This window comes from Orcinus orca, chromosome 12 (genome assembly GCF_937001465.1).
Source record: "Orcinus orca chromosome 12, mOrcOrc1.1, whole genome shotgun sequence".
Taxonomy (NCBI): Eukaryota; Metazoa; Chordata; class Mammalia; order Artiodactyla; family Delphinidae; genus Orcinus; species Orcinus orca.
This window is the reverse complement of record NC_064570.1, coordinates 3,514,392-3,535,260: the sequence shown is the minus strand read 5'-3', so window position 1 is coordinate 3,535,260 and position 20,869 is coordinate 3,514,392. Positions and strand designations below refer to the sequence as shown.

General features: G+C 37.1%; 1 protein-coding gene across 2 annotated transcripts in view; it reads right to left on the bottom strand.

Moving 5' to 3' along the window:
* The window catches only part of PDE10A (phosphodiesterase 10A), a 583,168-nt gene that overhangs the window by 105,398 nt on the left and 456,901 nt on the right, over positions 1-20,869 (bottom strand). For both annotated transcript variants that reach the window (XM_033404002.2, XM_004278863.3), the window contains one exon: positions 9,660-9,688. In XM_033404002.2, the coding sequence (XP_033259893.1) occupies positions 9,660-9,688 (29 nt within the window). The remainder of the gene's footprint in view (positions 1-9,659; positions 9,689-20,869) is intronic.

The following is a 20,869-nucleotide window of genomic DNA, read 5'->3' as shown; positions in this document are numbered from 1 at the left end:
AGCAGCCTCACAGATATAGAGTACAAATTAATGGTCACCAGTGGGGAGAGGGAAGTGGGGAAGGGCAATACAGGGGTAGAGGATTAAGAGGTACAAGCTATTATATTACATATAAAATAGGCTACAAGAATATGTTGTACAACATGGAGAATATAGCCAATATTTTATAATAACTATAAATGAAGTATCACCTTTAAAAATTGTTAATCACTAAACTGTATACCTGTAACTTATATAATATTGCATAGCAACTATACTTCAATAAAAAATAAATTTTTTAAAAAGTAATACTTAATTCTCAGAAAAAAACAGAAACAAAATTATACTAGGCAAATACATGACAGGGATATTCCTGGGTCAAAAAGTAAATGCATGTTTAACTTGACAAGAAAGTGGCAAACATTTTTCAATGTTATATATTAAAGATCAAGTTATCAAAATGATTTGAGTATTTTAGAGGAAAATAAGTTATAAATATAGGTCATTTACTTCACACAAACACCATAGGCAGAAGAATTCTAACTACTCTAAGGATGAGCAATTGCAATGAACAGTTGAGAAAACCTGTGGCCTCAAAGGCATCGTGGGAGAAAAAGAGAACAGGGCTAGGAAAGAGGGTGCTACTGAGGGAAGGCTACACGTGGCGCTAGTTCAGAGGAAGCATCTTACGAAAAGCTGCAAAGGATGGAGAAAACAGGAGGAAGGCAGGAGAGCAATGAGCAGGACATGAGGACAGAATGATCACAGCTTACACTTACGAAAGACAGTAAATTCACGTTAAAAGCGGCGAAAGCAAGCAGGCTGAGAGTCTATAAATGAGTGAGGCATTCTTTTGAAAACACATCATCAGCTCAACACAAGGACAGAAATAATAAAAACTAATATTCCTAAAGAACACTTAAGTTTTCAAAGGACTATTATTAACTAATTTAATTTAGGGCAAAAAGGTCCATGAGATGAAAGGCCTTTTCATAATAAAAATTTAATTTAGGAAGAATGACTCCAGGAGATAAAATAGTTTCAAATCACTCAAGATAAAATAGTTTCAAATCACTCAAGTAAAATAGATTCAAATCACTTAAGACTGCTAATAGAAAACAAATTAAGTTATCAGGAGAAGATGAATAAAGAGAAGGTTAGAGAAACAAAAGATGTATCTAAGGGCTTTACCTAGTAGGTATACTTCTGAATGTCAGTAAGTCAATAAGTCTTTTTAAACAAATATTTATTCACCAACGTGTCAAGCACTATTGTAAGTATCAGATAAGGCTCTAACGCTCACGGAATTTAAATCCCAGTGAGGAGAAAGTGATAAACAAGAAAATATCAGCTTGTGATAACATCTATGGCAAAAATGAGACATATTTATGACTTTGTTGCCACCTTTAATGTAATAAACTGCGATCTAGGAAAAACTGGATTTTATGCACAACTACTCTTTGGCTGGATCATTACTATTTTCGTTTTTCATTCAATAAGGAAATGTGCACAAAACAATGGCCTTTAATTAGTCTTTGGTTCTGTGGCCAAGACCAAACTCTACTAAGACCAAACAGCTTAATACTGTTTCTCCATTGTTAACACTTTTCAGCATCTATATTCTAAAATAAAGTTGTGGTTGCCAAGAAGGGTCTTAAAAAACAGGTAATAATTTAAAATCTTGTGAAAGAAGAATGTGTTCAGTTTCCATTTTTTAAAGGAATTATCATAATGGTTTGATATTGTTTTTAATCACCACCATCATGATTAATAGGATCTGTATTATTCTATACATCACTCATATCATTTTATTATCATTGATCAGGAACAAACTTTAATAGACAGATGATTGGTATGTTTAATTTATTGTTAAGATTATGGGTTTCATCCTTAGTACAAGCAAACAAAAATCACCATCTTTGACCACCGTTTTCCAGTATGTAAATAGAATGAAATATTTTCGTAGAGCAGATGGATGCATTCAGTTACATAGGGAAATATTTTGCAACTAGTTCTCTCAGGAAACCGAGGTGCTTAGAACTGATACTCCACACGGGTTTCTATGGCTATAGTTAATAACTAGCGGCAAAACCTGTGAAATGAAATTTAGCTAAAACAAACAATGCCATGCTTTATGAGACATTTTCTTTTGGGTTTCCACAAAACTCAAGTTGGAGTGCCTGAAGCTATTTTGACCTGTGTGATATGGAAAACACAGACCCTGCTTGCAGGCTTCCAGCCAGTATTCCTCAGGAAAGTGGGTGATTTTCCATCAGGGTGAGAAATACTTGTTGCGCTCTTTGATATTTAAAATTCAGAATGCCAGAATTTCACTTTACCTGATAGGAATGCTACATCTCTGCCCGCTCTGGCTTCTCCGTCCTACAGATATGCTGATAATCAATGGGACGGTGACCTGCCTGTCCTCTAGGGCCTTGTTTCTAAGTATCATATTCAACTGTCCAAACCTCTTAGCCAAATCCTGATTAAAGTAAATTATATATAGGGAGATTTTAGAAGACATGCTTTCTGTCTGCTTCTCCACACATTCTAACTTCTGTCCTTGGGCCACAGCACATGAGCCCTGTGATTATCACCTGGAGGCGGGGTATAGGTAACATGAAACATTACTCCAGATAATTCTGCCATGTGTCTACCTACTCTCGCTGTTTGTATATCACCTTCACTTACTGAACAGCGAACCACATTTTAATAGTATGTCTTTGAAACTTACTAAAGATGGATGTCAGATTATATAAACAGATTTGTATTTTTATGAAATTTAGTAATGATAATAAAAACTTTGTCCTTAAGAATAATTGATTGGTATCCTTCCCTAAGACATGTAAAAATAAATAAAGGAAACCTTATTTAAATTGGAATCAGTTAAGGGCAGAAGGGGGAACTCTCATGCAGACTCCAAACAGGAAGAGACTACCTTGCATCTCCAACTGGGAGAAGGCTGCTTACTAACCTAACTACCCAGTAGAAGAAAAGAAAATCTTCACCCCGCCCAGGCACAGCCCAGCCAACAAGAGACTGTCACAACTCAGCCAATGAAAAGACACTACACTCTGAACTCCCAGTTTCCTCCAGTGGACTCCTTGCTTATTAAGAGCCCCTCCAAACCTCCCCTTTTCCTCTGTAAAAGACCATTCCTCTTCTTTGTCTGGACTTGCTTACAGTCTTTGCTATAACATTCTTATCCCAAATTGCAATTCTCTGCTACTCCTGAAAAAAACATACCTTGCTGGTAAAATAACTGTCTTTTATTTTTAAGGTCAACTTTACACAAGTGAAGCAACCTACTTTGGTTCAGTTTCACATAACTGGAAGTTAACAGCCTGCTTATTCATAGAAAAGTACTGACTATTCCAATTTTTATTTCTCCTCTTCTGTTTCTTCCCCTATTTTGTTTCTTTGGTTATATTTGTTTTCTGATAACCAATTAAAAATTCTTTTTAAGACTGATATGGTATAAAAAGAAATTGAAAGTGAGTAGATGGGAATTAGTTGCGAAGGAACAGACTTGATGTGTCCTGGGGAGGCTGCCGAAGGTGGGTGAGGCCCCTTGAGCACTCAAGGGCTGTGCAGCAGCCAACTTGCCCCCTGTCCCAGATCATCACGCTTTCTCTCTCTACTGTATTATTTCCGTTAGTATATTTCTGTTGTCATTTAGCCCATTTTTAAAAAGACAAACCAAACATTTTAAAAAGAAAATATCTCAGGGGTGGAGAGTGGAAAGTGGTCAAAAGATACAAACATTCAGTTATAAAATAAGTAAGTTCTGGGGATATAATGCACAGCATCGTGACTATAATTAATAAGACTGTATTGGATATTTGAATCTTGCTAAAGGGAGTAAATCTTACAGTTCTCACCGCAAGGAAAAAGACATTTGTAACTATGTGTGGTGGTGGATGTTAACTAGACCTATTGTGAGGATAATTTCACACTATGCACATATATTGAATCATTATGTTGTATACCTGAAACTAACGAAAGATTGTGTCAATTGTATCTCAAGAAAAATATCTCAGCTCCCTATTTAGCTACCACCCTATTTCTCTTCTCTCTTTTAAGGCAAGACTCCGTAAAACAATTGTCTATATTTGCTGCCTACAATTTCTCTTCTTCCTCTCCCTCTCCCTCCCTCTCCTTCTCCCTCTCCCTCTTTCTCTCTCTCTCAAACTCAACCTAATATCTCCAGTGAAACAGCTCTTACTTAAGTCACCAATGACTCCACATTGCCAAATCCAGTTGTCAACTCTCAGGCTTCATTACCCTTGAAATACAGGCAGCATTTAACACACCGGTGATCATTCTCTCTGTCTTGACATAATTTCTCCTCCTTGCCAGGATGCACACACCCCTGGTCCTCCTCTTGCCCCTTGGACACCTCTCTTCAGTCTCTGTAGGTCCTCCTCCCATCTCAGGCTTCTAAATGTTCTGTGCCGGGGCTGGCCTTTGGTTTTTATCCTCTTCTCAAACCACAGGCACTTCCTAGGTGATCTCATCTAGCCTCACCACTCCACATACCACCCTACATGCTGATGATTCTCAACTCGTCCATGTTACTAAGACTTCTCAGAGTTCTATCTCTAATCCAGATCATTTCCCTATACTCCAGACTTACATATATCCAGCCAACTACTTAACATCTCTATTTAGAAATCTACTAGTATCTCAGACTTAGCACATCTAAGACTAAGCACCCAGGAGTGGCCTCTGTTTACCCCTCCTCCACACACACCTTGACCTGCCCCTCTGGCAAACACTCCCATCTAAGTAATAGCAACTCACCCTTCCATCTGCTCAGGCAAAACCTCGATGCGATCATTGCTCTTTTTTGTCTCTTTTTATACCAGACGTCTGATTAATCGGCAGTTCTTGTTCACTCTACTTTCCAAATATACGTAGAATTCAGTCTACCAAATCCAAACACTTCTCCCCACCTCCATCCTCATCAGCCGGGGACAAGCCATCTTCATCTCTCACCACGATGACCGCACTAGCCTCTACCTGCCACCACCCTTGGCAATGAAAGTCCTGCCGAATTTATTAAGATTTCTGCACTTATGTTTGCGCTAGTAAAACTGGTCAATACTTTTTCTATTTTGTATAATGCTCTAATTTTTGTTTTAGGAATAAAATTCGGTCTTGAGTGAGATAAGTTATTTTCTTAACTTTGGAAATACATACTTTATATTATGTAGGAATTTTCTCCTTTTTTATGTTTGGTGGAATTATCCAGTAAAAGCTTTTGGGTATGGTGCCATTTTAGGGGGGTCTTTTAATAACTTTTCAGTTTTTTTTCGTTGGTTAACAATATATTTAGGTTTCTTAACTCTTTTTCAATCAATTTTAATAATTTATAATTTCCTTAAAATTTCCCATTACATCTAATTTTTCAAATGCATTAGTATCTACTATTCCTTATTAAATTAGTAATAATCGCCCTGTTGCCTGTACTATAGTTATCTTTCCTTTCGCATTCCTTAATATTTGTTATTTTCTTATTTCTTGAATAGATTGCCAAACACAGTCTATTTTATTGATCTATTTAAGAAAATATCTTTTTCATTATTAATCAAGCCTGTATTTTAAATTGTGGGCCATTAATTTCTTTTCATTAATTCCCTCTGCTTTTAAAAAGTTTATTTTTGGTGTTCTAGAAATGAATATAAGAATATAAATTTTCATCCTATTGCACACCTTAGGTTTGGTAGATTTTGTCCCCATTTTACATTTGAGCCTTTTAAAAGTTATTTTTTTAAAAGGTCACCCAGATGAAGAGTGGCAAAGTAGAAATTCAAATCTAAGTGTGATTTACACTATACCAGAGAAGTTCTTTTGAATGTATCACACGCAAAAGACATAGAAATGCAATTCACACAAAAAGAAACATAGTTAACATATGGCAATATGTTTATTTGCTTTAAAAAATATTAAAATAATGGCATGCCATTTACACAAGAAGAGATATAATTGCTAATCAAATTGGGTTAAAATGAAACCTTAAATTAGAACAATAATTTGATAAACCAACTTAACAATGTATATTAATTGTCATAAAATATTTGTGTCCTTTGACCAAGTAGCCTTGAATCAGTGTTTTTCCTCAGGACATATTTCATAAGACTAAAACTGCTATATAAAAATTAGAATATAAGGAAACATATCTACAGCATTTTGAGTGACAAAGACAGTACCCACGAATTCTAGACCTGGCTAAACTTCTCATATTCTAGCACTCAGGACCCAAATACTCTTCTTATCTTGTTTTCTCTCTCTTTTCCTGTCAGAAGCTGGAACCACTTAACAACAACAACAACAATAATAGTAAAATAAAAGATTAACTTCGCTGACTAGATGAAAACGAATGACACAGATATGACAGTTACCACATCCCTCTAGATCCCCTCCTGCCTCAACCTCTCTGACTAGGGCTCTTTCCTGCACTCATTCAGTTCTGGCCCAGATGACCTCCTTCTGTAACGTGAACCTTCCTGCCTCTGGGCCCTTGTACTTGCTGTGCCATCTGCCTGGAGTGCTCTTCCCGCAGTTCTCAGCATGGTTCCCTCCTTCATCTCCCATAATATTTCCTCAATTACCCTGGTAAGCCATCCCTGGCTGCACACTCACACCCCTAGCACCACATCCTCTGTCCTGGCTTTGTCTCTACAGTTAAGACCACTCCTAATCCACCATCACTCTCTATCAGCTCATTCTGCTTTATTCTTCTATGTACTTATCATAATATTTATCACTGCCTGATATATAAAAATTAAAAACAAAACTTGCAACTGTCTCCACCACCACCTTCCATACTATGATAACTGGAATACTGTTCTGCACTGTATCCCTAAAACCTAGAACAGTGCTTGGCATATAAATGCCCAAGAAATATTTGTCTATGGAATGGCAGGTAAGGAGGAAGGCACGGAGAGAGGGAGGGATGGAAGGAGAAAGAGAGGAAGAAAGAGGGGACGGAGAAAGGGCTTCAGACTTATAGATCTGACTTGACTTCATGGAAAAAACATCTTCCATTTCTGGATCAATAACCAGAAATGTCCTATAGTTTCTTGGAAAAGCTAATTCTCCCTAAACCCTATTACAGATACATAGTGTCCGAGGGCTACCTGGCCTACCTCGTCTTATCAGGGTCAAGCCACAATTGGTCTATAACGTCATGGCATTGCCTCAACCTTCTAAAAAATATATTAACAATGCATACTCTGTCCAGAGAATGTCAACCCAGACCCTAAGGAGGCCCACGGGAAAAAAAATTATTTTAAGTGAGTGTGTCTCACTGGGAAAGACAGAACACAATCCCTCTAATTAAAGAGCTCTGTATGGAGTAGGGGGTATAGCCTTTTTTGAGCTGCTACAAAAGTCAAAACAATACTAGTAGATGGCAATTAAAGAGAGGTTGTTTGGCGCTAGGTGAGAAAGTATGTCACAATAACCGGAACTGCCTGGAGGGGTAAGAATCTGCGTCACTCAAGAGCATGCTTTTGACAATGGATGTGCCCTGTGGCCAGTCACCAGTTACCAAAAGTTTGCACTAGGATTTCTAAATCTTAATTTTAACTTAAAACATTGGTATACTATTTTATAATGCAAATTCTATGTATCAGAACTGACCAAGGTCTGGGGTATATTCAGAAAAAAAAAAACAAAAAAACCCAACTTTTAAAGATCCTGGCAACTGATACTATTCTAGGTTATCTGTTCATATAATTATCATTTCTCACCTGGAATTGCATTTTCTCCAAATTTGGTATAAAGTAAAAGAATTTTATAAAATAATAGCAAAGATAAAATGACTATGTATAGTTTATCATCATTTCTAATGGGCTTAAAGATAGTGTGTGGTATTGTCTGCATCTCTTCTCTCTTCACCCGGAAGAAGGCACTGGCATAGTAAGAAGTAGGTGGCAATCTGAATCCAAGATGTCTTGTGGCGATATTTTGCATAACTAAAATATATAGAGATGCATTCAATTAAAAAGTCTACTCCTTGTCTATATAGCTGTTCTCCCCAAATAGAACCTGGCTTATAATTGAAAGAGTGAGCTGCAGTAACAAAATCAGTTATGACAGACAGTATGGTACAAAATCTTTAAACTGGGGGACCCTGGAGGCGAAGGGCGAGTTCCACCAAACAGGTGGATAGATTTAATATACTGAAATAAGCAAGGTATCAGAAGGGCAGCTCTGGTCTTTGCTGTGAGCAGAACAGGGTGTAAGGAAAACACGGGGTGGGTTGAAACCACCTTTCTGGGCATCTCTTTTCCCACTTCTCTCAAAAACAACAACAATGTCTAAAATCTTCTGAAGGCTATAAAGGTTAAATTGAGGTCAGGGGTTCCCTATAAACTAAAGTTATTCTAAAACAAGAATATTGATGAGTAAGTTGTAGTTTTTTTCCCTACTGTCCTGGTTTTATAGACACCTGGTACTATCTCAGAGATCTGAGATAGCAGCTTTGCCAATATCGACACCCCAGTATCTTATGACGGCCCAGGTCCACTTGTGAGAATATTCTTTTATCCTCAAACATGGCTTTTCAGCCATTTCTGCTGCTCTCAGTAGCTGTAAAATTCCAGGCTGATCCCTCTGTCCCCTGATATACCTCGAAGCACTCAGTCTTGGGAACTTTCCAGGTGTGAATCCTGTAAATGTGAAGTTAATAGTGCATGTACCCAGGAAAACCCTGAGACTTACAGAACCCTTAAGAGTCTGTTAGGTTGCTAGGGACAGAAGAAATTCTGCCCAGTCTCCAACAATGGTCCTTGTCACTCTAAAGATTCCTTTCTACAGATAATTAAAAATAAAGGAATAGATCTATATATGTGATCCTGATAACAATACTTCAGTTTATATCTTATGATAAAGAGTGATCTCTTACATAAGGTTGCATCAGATACAATTCTGATTATTTTCAACATTGAATCCACATTTTAAGATCTTTATCTGTAAACAGGATATACAGTTAAGATTCTTTTTCATATGTAATTACAGAATTATAATTTTGTAGCATTAAACATGGCATGCTAAAATGCTCTTGATACTCATTTCCCATAAGCTTTTAAATTTAAGTCTCATAACTTTAACACTAAGTATTTCTCTTGAACGTGAGGACGACGCATTTAGTATTTCTAAAAGTACCGAAGAACATCACGTCTTCAGCTCACGAGTAGTCACCTTTTGTTCTCCCAGAAAGAAGGTGCATGAACTTAAAGGCAGGGTTAGCCCGGTAGCACACGTGCAAAGCCACTGAGCAGGGGACGGTGAGGAAGCGGCCTGAGCAGACCGTCGCCACATGGGAACTCGGTGTCAGTGCTGCATTGTCTTATGGTTTTTCAAGAAAGCCAGAAATCCAATCCTAATATGCACTCTCTCAACATCTAAATGTTGGCAAAAAATTCAGAAAACTCCATAAGCATGGGCAGGCCAAATGGAACGCATCTGTTAGCTGTATTCAGTTTGAGGCCTCCAATTTCACACCTCTCTCCTCACTGGCTTTACTCCATACTGATGAGTGATACGCTGGAGAGGGCACTCACTTTTTGTAATTATTCTTCTAACACTTAAAACACGTTAGCGCACTGAAAATATACAAAATAATTTATTTCCTATATTGTGGTACCAAAAATGATATTCACGTTACTTACCCTGCTGACTTCCTTAGGAGATGATTCATCTGGGGGATGGAGAAGGAAGGGAGAAAAAATACAATTAGAAAGTCTGAGTAGTTTCTGAAATACAGAACATGTCATTCACGCTCAATAAACTAGAAGGCTATTTGCAATGCCTCTGCTTGTGAAATCTAGGAATTTGGTTTTAAAACTCTATAAAAGTTAAACAGTAAGTTTAGAGCTAGATGTATGTATTAATTTTGGAGGGAAATGAAATAACACAACAGTTTGCCAGTCATTTTCAAGATGACCTTTTTAGAGATTCTAAAATGGTAGTACCTGCAAATATGGCTACACTGTGGTTTATCAAATACACGTACCTAGAAAGGGTTTGTAATATTTGCAATATTCTAAATGACACAACCCACATGAATATCTCAAATGGTCATTGACACTTGTGCTGTGAGGGTTATTTCCAGCATTTCTGATTTGCTGAAATAAGACATGTGCCTGCATGGCTCCCTGGTTAAGGCGTGAAACACACCTATTAATAGTGCTGCTTTGTACCACGGATCCCAGGAGTTGGCGGGGGCGGGGGGGTTGTACCAGCACGTCAGCATTCTTCACTAGTAAAATCAGACTCAGGGACTGACCTGGTCTAGTTGAGGCCCTCTGAAGGGCTCTCCCCACGAATCTGGCTACAGGGCAAGAATATGCCTGTGTCCACCAGCAGGGTACAAGAAACAAACTGTCCAAGACTCCACTTTAGGTCCACTGGTTAAGAGTATCCCATGCCCAGTAACTGGCTCTGACCCAGAGAAAAGGTGTTGATATGGCCCTTCCAGAGGAAGGGTGACTGGAGCTGGGTCTCTGCAGACCGCTCACAGGGAGGCAGCCTTTAATTTCATGCTGTTGCTGTCTTGTGTCTTGTTTAGCAACCAAACCCTCTCTAACTACCACCACCAGCACACACTTAACACAGCAGATTTCTAATGTATTCTACATAAAAGCACAGCCTAACCTATCTCAACACTGACAAAGTTCACAAGCCCAGACAGGGTTGTGATTCTTCTTTCTCCTTCAATATTCTTATTAACTAAACCACTGAGTCCTTTTGTTTTCCTCTTTTTTCTTATCTTTCTCAGATTTACTGCTTACCATCCATTTCCACAAATAACATTAAGTCTAGTTCCAAATCACCTATCAACCAGTAACCTTTAAGCTGATCCCTGAATCCAATATCTGCCCTGGCAATCATGCCTACACACACACACACACACACACACACACACACACACACACACACTCACCCACCCAGTTTATCTTTCAAAAATATCCCATCTATCATGCCTCTTGGACGCTTCATAATTTAAAGTAAATTAGACTTCAAAACTTGCTGCATGTTGCCTTTACCTGGGAACCTTTTCAAAATTAGCAAGCTTGGGACTATCAGATAGTAAGCGTTCAATAAGCAGTTCCTATTTTTTTGTATTACTGTATTAATACATACTTGCTTATATATTTTTCTTATAATTGTTCCATAACGGTTTGAGCATTGCATCTGATTTCCCTAAGAATGTAACCATGTTATAGGAAAAACATTTATTTTATCTTATACACTGAAGTCACATCATAGAAACATTTTCATTTATTCTTTAACTCCTAACCTCTTATTCTTTTCTAAACCTCTCTGAAGATGGGACTTTTTATTTAATCATCACGACAAATTTATTAACAGATTATAAAGTTGTAGAGGCACATATGTTTTAAATTCTTTTTAATTTTTATCTAAGAAATTCAATGAACAGGGTTGAAAATTCAAGGTTGATTAAAACATGCAAAGGAAAGCAGCAGCTGTGTGAACAAGTTTACTGTGGGACTGAATGGAGTTTTCAAGCTGTGACCCTCTGGCACCTTCCACTCTCCAGTCATCAGTACGATCTGAAAGTTAGTTCAAAGGAAGAAGAGCTCGAATGTCCAGACATCTGTACATAAACGTCCCCTTTGTTTTTTCCTCTAGTTTTGCTTAGTGCTTCTCAAACTTGAGTGTGCATAAGAAACTCTACTGATAAGTATTTATAAAAACCAATTTTTTTCTTGCTTTATGGACAAAGTATTTGAAAGAAAAATGCTACCTATAACTTATTTCTGGATTCTTCACCTTATGTACAGATTTAGAAATAAATCATCTATCTCTTCCTCCAACTTAGAAGCCAAACAATTTTTGTTAAATGAATGTCAAGTCCATTACACTTAGGGAACATGGTCTTTTCGCTGAGGAAATTAATGGGTCCAGTGAATTTGTTAGGATAAGGGAAGCTTCCTTCCTATTTCCTATACTTGGAATTTTCATTTTGTCGAACTCTCTTGCCCAAAGCAAGTTTCAGCAAGTTGCAGACAACCCATTCACTTTCTCGTCCACAATGGAGAGGACAGGATGACCGCATGGCAGAGGTGGCACAGCTAGTGGCTCAGAGCATGCACTGTGGTCAGAAGCCCACATGGCCTGTCACTTGCTGTCTTACTTTTTGGCAAGGTGTCTGACTTCTTTTGCCACCTTATAAGCCTGAAGTGAGACAACATCCTATCAATATAATTTGATACTGAAAAATATTCTTTTCCACAAAAACATTTGCAATGTAAGGTTAAGAGACCACAACTTAGAATGATTCCTAAGAACCCACAACTCTGGAACGTCTCTGTACACTTCCAACACGTACCCCCAGCTAAACTGTCTGAGTGGCATTTCACATGGTTCAGGAATGAAGCTCACTTAAAAGTGAAGGGACAGGCAATCATGGAAAAGAAGGAAACTGCCATGGGTGGGAGATTTTGAGTCCTTCATGAGCATCAGATTAGCAACAAAAATGTTAGCAACAGCAGACACTAATTTTTATGTGGCTTTAGGGTTCTGTAAACATTTGTTTATTCAAGAAATGTGTACTACGGATCCATTATGTGCCAGGCATTTAATTAACCCTGTTCTCAAGAAGCTTAAATTCTAGTGGGAAGAATAAACAAGAAAAAATTTTAGATAATTTCAGAAAGGGAATATTGATGCTTGTTAAAGAGAAATTTATTTTTGTAAAAAAAAAAGAAACCGTCTTCAATGTAAGCATCATTTTAATAATTTTTTAAAGCCTTAGGAAGAATAGCTCATGCAACAAAAAATCCCCTGGAGGATTTCTTAGTAAGTACACCTTTCAGCAAGTACTTAATTTGGAAAATTTTATAAATCCTTATAACTGTGCACACATTTGTACGTTGTTTTTTGTGATCAATTTTGATATTTCTTAATATGAAATGGGATTTCAGGAATGAATCCAAATTTATAAGCAGAACTTAAAGGGATTTACATTATGATGACTGATTTAAAGTTCTGTGTCTGCTTCTAATATTCGTCTTTACTCTGGGGTTTAGCCTTGAAGTAAGAGCTCCAGAAATACAGAGTAGACAAAAATTCCACTGAAACTCATATTCTTTAGAATCAATAAGAAATTATTAAATTTCCTTACTATTTGAGGCATAAAAACTATAGACAAAAGTGAATACCATTAAAGAAAAACAAAATGTGATAAAGAAAAATAACAAATAGAATAACAAAATAAGTTTAATAAATTATTATAGATCTAAAAAAGATCCACTTAAAACCAAGCATTAAAGAGTTTTGATTGAGTCTTATGATCCTTAAGTAATTTTATTCTTTGTTGATCTTTTAAAATCTTCCTACTGAAAAAGAATATATATTTTTTTACAATAAAGAAAACAGATTCAACATAATCCAAGACTGCAGCTGCTAAAAATGATGATGAATGTTTATGTTTATTTATTGACATGAAAAATTGTCCATGATTTGGTTAAGTGAAAATATATGTATATGTATTTAATCTATAAGTGTATGTAAACACATACACATTTTATAAATTATATACATAGACACACAAATTGGTTTCAATTACAAATTATGTTTTCTTCAGTATATCATGTTACAAGTCTGAAATGGAAACAATTATGGTCGTGTATAATTTATACACGTATACATGTGTTTTAATATTGTTAAAAAGAAAACTTTTTAGATCGATTATCATTTCCTTGAAGTACAATATAAGTTATTTTGACTAAATCTTCCACGGTTAAGTTCTCGGCTTTCAGTGCTCATCCTGTAGTATAAGAAAAGAAGTCTAAGAAGTCACGCATCGATACTATGTATCCAGAGAGGAGAAACAGGGACCAGGAGATAGAGAACTTGGGGATCATTGCAAAGATGTCACTGCACCTCAGTCCTTCAAGATTATCCATCTCACTTTGCCTTGCAGTCTCTGCAGATAATGTAAATGGAGCATACCTGTCTTCTCCTTGTGGGAAATACGTATTTCCCATGAAAATGAATAAACCAGCCATCGTTTATACAAACCTCCACCTCTTAGGAGCTGGTGCGGCTCCATTCAGCCTCCTCCAGCCATTTCTGGCACAGCTATGGAGCTTGTCTAGAGACAGCTATGTGTCTTCTAACAATGCAATCTTAACGACTCAATCCACAAATATCTATCAGATGTTTAATACGTGCCAGATACTGAATGAATGTCTCAGTTGGCTCAATCATACCAAAGGGGAGGACTTAAATTCCATGGCTTTGAGAGCAAACAAAAAGGCAGCCTTTGGCCCTAGTTGGTGGCAGGAGACACCTTGTAGTCATGAGAGGAGTCAACCCCAAACGATAACCCAGCAAGGGCAACAGAGGAGAAGGGGAGGCGGGCACAGAGCATTGGGCAGAAGGAGAGGGCAGCTGGGGGAGAGGAAAGAGAGAAAAGCTGGATCTCTGGAGACATTTCTAGCCAATTTAATCAGCCAGCCTTGAAGACTGCCTTACCTAAAAGCTTCTTCATATGTGAGACAGTTTATTTCCCTATTGATTAAGCCAATTTTACCAAGTGAAACAGAAAGCCCTCAAAAGGAAATGAGGAAAGGAAATGAAGGAAATGTAATAAAATGTTAATAGGATATTACTTTTATATCATTAAATCAATACATCATTATTTAAAATAAAATCTTCAGAAAGCTCTCCGATTCCTACCAAAAATAAACTAATCCCTTTGCTTAGGATTCAAGTCTTCACAATTTGGTTCTATTTTTCCAACTGGAATCTGTAACAACAGGACTCAACTGGTCTTACTAGAGCCCCAAATATGCTTTGCTCACTCTTAACCCAAAATCTTCATACCTTCCAACAACAAGTATTTTTTGAGCACCTACTCAATAACTAAGTTCCTGGCACTATCCTCGGTGCCTACAATATATCTGAGAACAAAAAAAGACAGTAATCCCTGTCCTCCTGAAGCTTTATTCTAAAGGCAGGAGATGGTCCATAAACATGATAAATAACTAAATTATACAGCAAGCTGGAAGTGGTAACAAAGTAGACCAGGTTAAGAAGGATCAGAAAGCAAGGGGGGAGTGGCTGGGGGCAGGCTGCAGATGAAAGTGTGGTTAGAGAAGACCTCCTCCAGGGGATGGGCTATAAAAGCAGCTGAGGAAAAGGGAAAAGCATTCCATGCAGAGGGACCGGCCTGAGCAAAGACACTGAGGCATGAGGGTGCCTGCTGTTTCCTCAAAGTTGATTCCTCCCTCTTCCCACACATTGAAGTCTTTCAAGACTCAGCTCAATTTGTATCTTGTCTCTGAGGCCCTCTCAAAAGCACATAGGCCCACTATATGTCTTCCCTCAGAATTCTCACACACTCCTTTCCTGCGAGGAGAGCAGACTGCTACATTAAAAAAGAAGATAGGCTCAGAGTCCAAAGAGATCTGTTTTCAACTCTCAGCTTCACTTACAAACCATACATGGGCTCCTTGACCTTCCAAACTTGGTAATCTCACATGTATAAAATGAGGTCACTTCAGGAGGTGCTGGGATCAGGGGAGATAATGTACATAAAGCTTTTGCACAGAGCGGGCTCTCAATAAATTGCACTTTTCTTTCTCTGCATTCAACCTGGCATTGACTACATTCTGCTTTGTGTGGATAACTATATACATACGAATGACTTACTTCTTCACTGAATACAAGTTCTTGGAGACAAGAGGCCACATCTAATATTTCTTTTACATTACTGGGGGGTGGAGGCATCTCAAAAAATGATTCTTAAATGATTAAGATATAATGATTCTTTTGCATACAGACAGCAACGTTGTGGTAAAACATTAGGAGATTGTTACCTTTGCCAACGGTTTAAAATCTCGTGGCCTAACTATTAAACATAGTGCTCAAATCACTTCACTTTTGTTATGCTTCTTACTTCAATTTTCTAACGCTAAAAACCAGGAATTTATGGAAGAATATGAGCCATGTAATCAAGACCTGAAGTACCAGATGGATTGATTTTTGCCAATAAACCCTCTATTTTGCAGTTACTGATGAGGAAACATGAAATAATCTACAAATCACTAAATAACTGGACAGTATAAAGAACTATATACTTATTGTAGTCTTGGTCAAAAAGCGGGGGGAGGAAATAATAAGCTTACAAGCTATATCACAAAACAGGAAAAATTATTTTTTTTCCCTGAAGGACTGTAATGATTTTCAGTAACTTACAGAATCACATTTTCTAGCACACCCCATCGTAGTCTATTCTTTGCATTTATTTCTATATAATCAGAAGGAGACCATTCTTAGTGAGAGTTAGTCCATGAAGCTTTCCAATTCTACAAATGAAAAGTGATGGCTTAAAAAGGCATTGTGTGAATTGCAGGTGGTCTTCTGTATATAATGTAATAACTTACAAAGTACCTTCCTTATACCTATAAATATATGTGTGTATATATATATATATATATATATATATAGAGAGAGAGAGAGAGAGAGAGAGAGAGAGAGAGAGAGAGGGAAGCAAAGTTATCATTAAACAATCATTAGGTATCATTAAACATTCACTTACTATGTTTCTCTCCATTTCTATATATTGCGTTATAGAACTTAGCTATCTCTAAATGTCCTGGAGCTGTGTGGATTCTGTGTCTTTGAACTCTGCTTTGGTATCATGTTCGTGACAACTGTAACTCACTGTAAGGTTCACCATTAGCAACCTGAGCAACATCTCTCCCAGAGGCAAATGGCAGAGCTGATCTTAGTTTCTCAATTGATAACATGTGAGCTGTTGAAACAGAGAAGCAATTCTATCATTCTGACAGAAGAAACCAAAGTAATTAAATGTAAACTCTGTTAACATTTGGAGAATTAGTCACCTTTTAGCATGGGAAGTTCTACATTCAATAATGTCTTCCAAAATTCATAGTTTCAAGTAACTATTTAGAAACAGCTAAGGAACTTAAAAATTTATTATAATAGATAGGTAAAAATTATAAATAAAAAAATTATTGAGGCTTCCTAAAACTCTTACAATATTTTATGCCTTTTAAAACATATCTTTATAACGATGCTTCAATATTGAGGATGTGGGGATATGAGAAATCCAAAGCTTTCCTATCATATTTATAAAAATAATCAACAAAAAAGGGCTTAGCATCAAAGTCTTCATGGTCTAGGAGTTTTCTGAGGATGGGGAAAAAAATCCCAGAATGTATTGATCACCTCTAGATTTCACAAATTCTCTGGAGCATACAAAATTCCGTGAAATTTGGACATCACACACTGCTATGTCAACAGAGATCTTTTTTTCCTTTTAACATCTTTATTGGAGTATAATTGCTTTACAATGGTGTGTTAGTTTATGCTGTATAACAAAGTGAATCAGCTATACATATACATATATCCCCATATCTCTTCCCTCTTGCGTCTCCCTCCCTCCCACCTTCCCTATCCCACCCCTCTAGGTGGTCACAAACCACCGAGCTGATCTCCCTGTGCTATGCGGCTGCTGCCCACTAGCTATCTACCTTACGTTTGGTAGTGTATATATGTCCATGCCACTCTCTCACTTCGTCCCAGCTTACCCTTCCCCCTCCCTGTGTCCTCAAGCTCATTCTCTACGTATGCATCTTTATTCCTGTCCTGCCCCTAGGTTCTTCAAAACCAGTTTTCTTTTTTTTTTAGGTTCCATATATATGTGTTAACATATGGTATTTGTTTTTCTCTTTCTGACTTACTTCACTCTGTATGACAGTCTCTAGGTCCATCTGCCTCACTACAAATAGTTCAATTTAGTTTCTTTTTATGGCTGAGTAATATTCCATTGTATATATGTGCCACATCTTCTTTATCCATTCATCTGTCGATGGACACCTAGGTGGCTTCCATGTCCTGGCTATTGTAAATACAGCTGCAATGAACATTTTGGTACATGACTCTTTTTGAATTATGGTTTTCTCAGGGTATATGCCCAGTAGTGGGATTGCTGGGTCATATGGTAGCTCTATTTGTAGTTTTTTAAGGAACCTCCATACTGTTCTCCATAGTGGCTGTATCAATTTACATTCCCACCAATGGTGCAAGAGTGTTCCCTTTTCTCCACACCCTCTCCAGCATTTATTGTTTGTAGATTTTTTGATGATGGCCATTCTGATGGGTGTGAGGTGATACCTCATTTTAGTTTTGATTAGCATTTCTCTAATGATTAGTGATGTTGAGTAGCTTTTCATGTGCTTCTTGGCCATCTGTATATCGTCTTTGGAGAAATGTCTATATAGGTTTTCAGCCCATTTTTGGATTCAGTTGTTTGTTTTCTTGATATTGAACTGCATGAGCTGCTTGTAAATTTTGGAGATTAATCCTTCGTCAGTTGCTTCGTTTGCAAATATTTTCCCCCATTCTCAGAGTTTTCTATTCGTCTTGTTTATGGTTTCCTTTGCTGTGCAAAAGCTTTGAAGTTTCATTAGGTCCCATTTGTTTATTTTTGTTTTTATTTCCATTTCTATAGGAAGTGGGTCAAAAAGGATCTTGCTGTGATTTATGTCATAGAGTGTTCTTCCTATGTTTTCCTCTAAGAGTTTTATAGTGCCTGGCCTTACATTTAGGCCGTTAATCCATTTTGAGTTTATTTTTGTGTATGGTGTTAGGAAGTGTTCTAATTTCATTCTTTTACATGTAGCTGTCCAGTTTTCCCTGAACCACTTATTGAAGAGGCTGTCTTTTCTCCATTGCATACTCTTGCCTCCTTTATCAAAGATAAGGTGACCATATGTGTGTGGTTTATCTCTGGGCTTTCTATCCTGTTCCATTGATCTATATTTCTGTTTTTGTGCCAGTACCATACTGTCTTTATTACTGTCATTTTGTAGTATAGTCTGAGGTCAGGGAGCCTGATTCCTCCAGCTCCATTTTAATTTCTCAAGATTGCTTTGGCTATTTGGGGTCTTTTGTGTTACCATACAGATAGTGAAAATTTTTGTTCTAGTTCTGTGAAAAATACCATTTGTAGTTTGATAGGACTTGCACTGAATCTGTAGATTGCTTTGGGTAGTAGAGTCATTTTCACAGTGTCGATTCTTCCAATCCAAGAACATGGTGTATCTCTCCATCTGTTGGTATCATCCTTAATTTCTTTCATCAGTGTCTTATAGTTTTCTGCATACAGGTCTTTTGTCTCCTTAGGTAGCTTTATTCCTAGGTATTTTACTCTTTTTTTCGCAATGGTAAATGAGAGTGTTTCCTTAATTTCTCTTTCAGGTTTTTCATCATTAGTGTATAGGAATGCAAGAGATTTCTGTGCATTAACTTTGTATCCTGCTACTTTACCAAATTCATTGATTAGCTCTAGTTTTTTGGTAGCATCTTTAGGATTCTCTATGTATAGTATCATGTCATCTTCAAACGGTGACAGTTTTACTGCTTCTTTTCTGATTTGGATTCCTTTTATTTCTTTTTCTTCCCTGATTGCTGTGGTTAAAACTTCCAAAACTATGTTGAATAATAGTAGTGAGAGTGGGCAACCTTGCCTTGTTCCTGATCTTAGTGGAAATGGTTTCAGTTTTTCACCATTGAGAATAACGTGGGCTGTGGGTTTGTCATATATGGCCTTTATTATGTTGAGGTAAGTTCCCTCTATGCCTACTTTCTGGAGGGTTTTTATCATAAATGGGTGTTGAATTTTGTCAAAAGCTTTTTCTTCATCTATTGAGATGATCATATGGTTTTTGTCCTTCAATTTGTTAATATGGTTTATCACATTGATTGATTTGCGTATATTGAAGAATCCTTGCATTCCTGGGATAAACCCCACTATCATGCTTTATGATCCTTTTAATGTGCTGTTGGATCCTGTTTGCTAGTATTTTGTTGAGGATTTTTGCATCTGTGTTCATCAGTGATATTGGCCTGTAGTTTTCTGTTTTCTGTGACATCTTTGTCTGGTTTTGGTATTAGGGTGATTGTGGCCTCGTAGAATGAGTTTGGGAGTGTTCCTCCCTCTGCTATATTTTGGAAGAGTTTGAGAAGGAAAGGTATTAGCTCTTTAAATGTTTGATAGAATTCGCCTGTGAAGCCGTCTGGTCCCGGGCTTTTGTTTGTTGGAAGATTTTTAATCACTGCTTCAATTTCAGTGCTTGTGATTGGTCTGTTTATATTTTCTATTTCTCCCTGGTTCAGTCTCGGAAGGTTGTGCTTTTCTAAGAATTTGTCCATTTCTTCCAGGTTGTCAATTTTATTGGCACATAGTTGCTTGTAGTAATATCTCATGATCCTTTGTATTTCTGCAGTGTCATTTGTTACTTCTCCGTTTTTGTTTCTAATTCTATTGATTTGAGTCTTCTCCTTTTTCTCTTGATGAATCTGGCTAATGGTTTATCAATTTTGTTTGTCTTCTCAAAGATCCAGCTTTTAGTTTTATTGATCTTTGCTATCTTTTCCTTCATTTCTTTTTCATTTATTTCTGATCTGATCTTTATGATTTCTTCCCTTCAGCTGACCATGGGGTATTTTTGTTCTTCTTTCTCTAATTGCTTTAGGTGTAAAGTTAGGTTGTTTGTTTGAGATTTTTCTTGTTTCTTGAGGTAGGATTGCATTGCTATAATCTTCCTTCTTAGAACTGCTTTTGCTGCATCCCATAGGTTTTGGGTCATCGCGTTTTCATTGTCATTTGTTTCTAGGTAGTTGTTTGATTTCCTCTTTGATATCTTCACTGATCTCTTGGTCATTTAGTAGTGAATTGTTTAGGCTCCATGTGTTTTTATTTCTTACAGATTTTTTCCTGTAACTGATATCTTGTCTCATAGCATTGTGGTCAGAAAAGATACATGATACAATTTCAATTTTCCTAAATTTACCGAGGCTTGATTTGTGACCCAAGGTA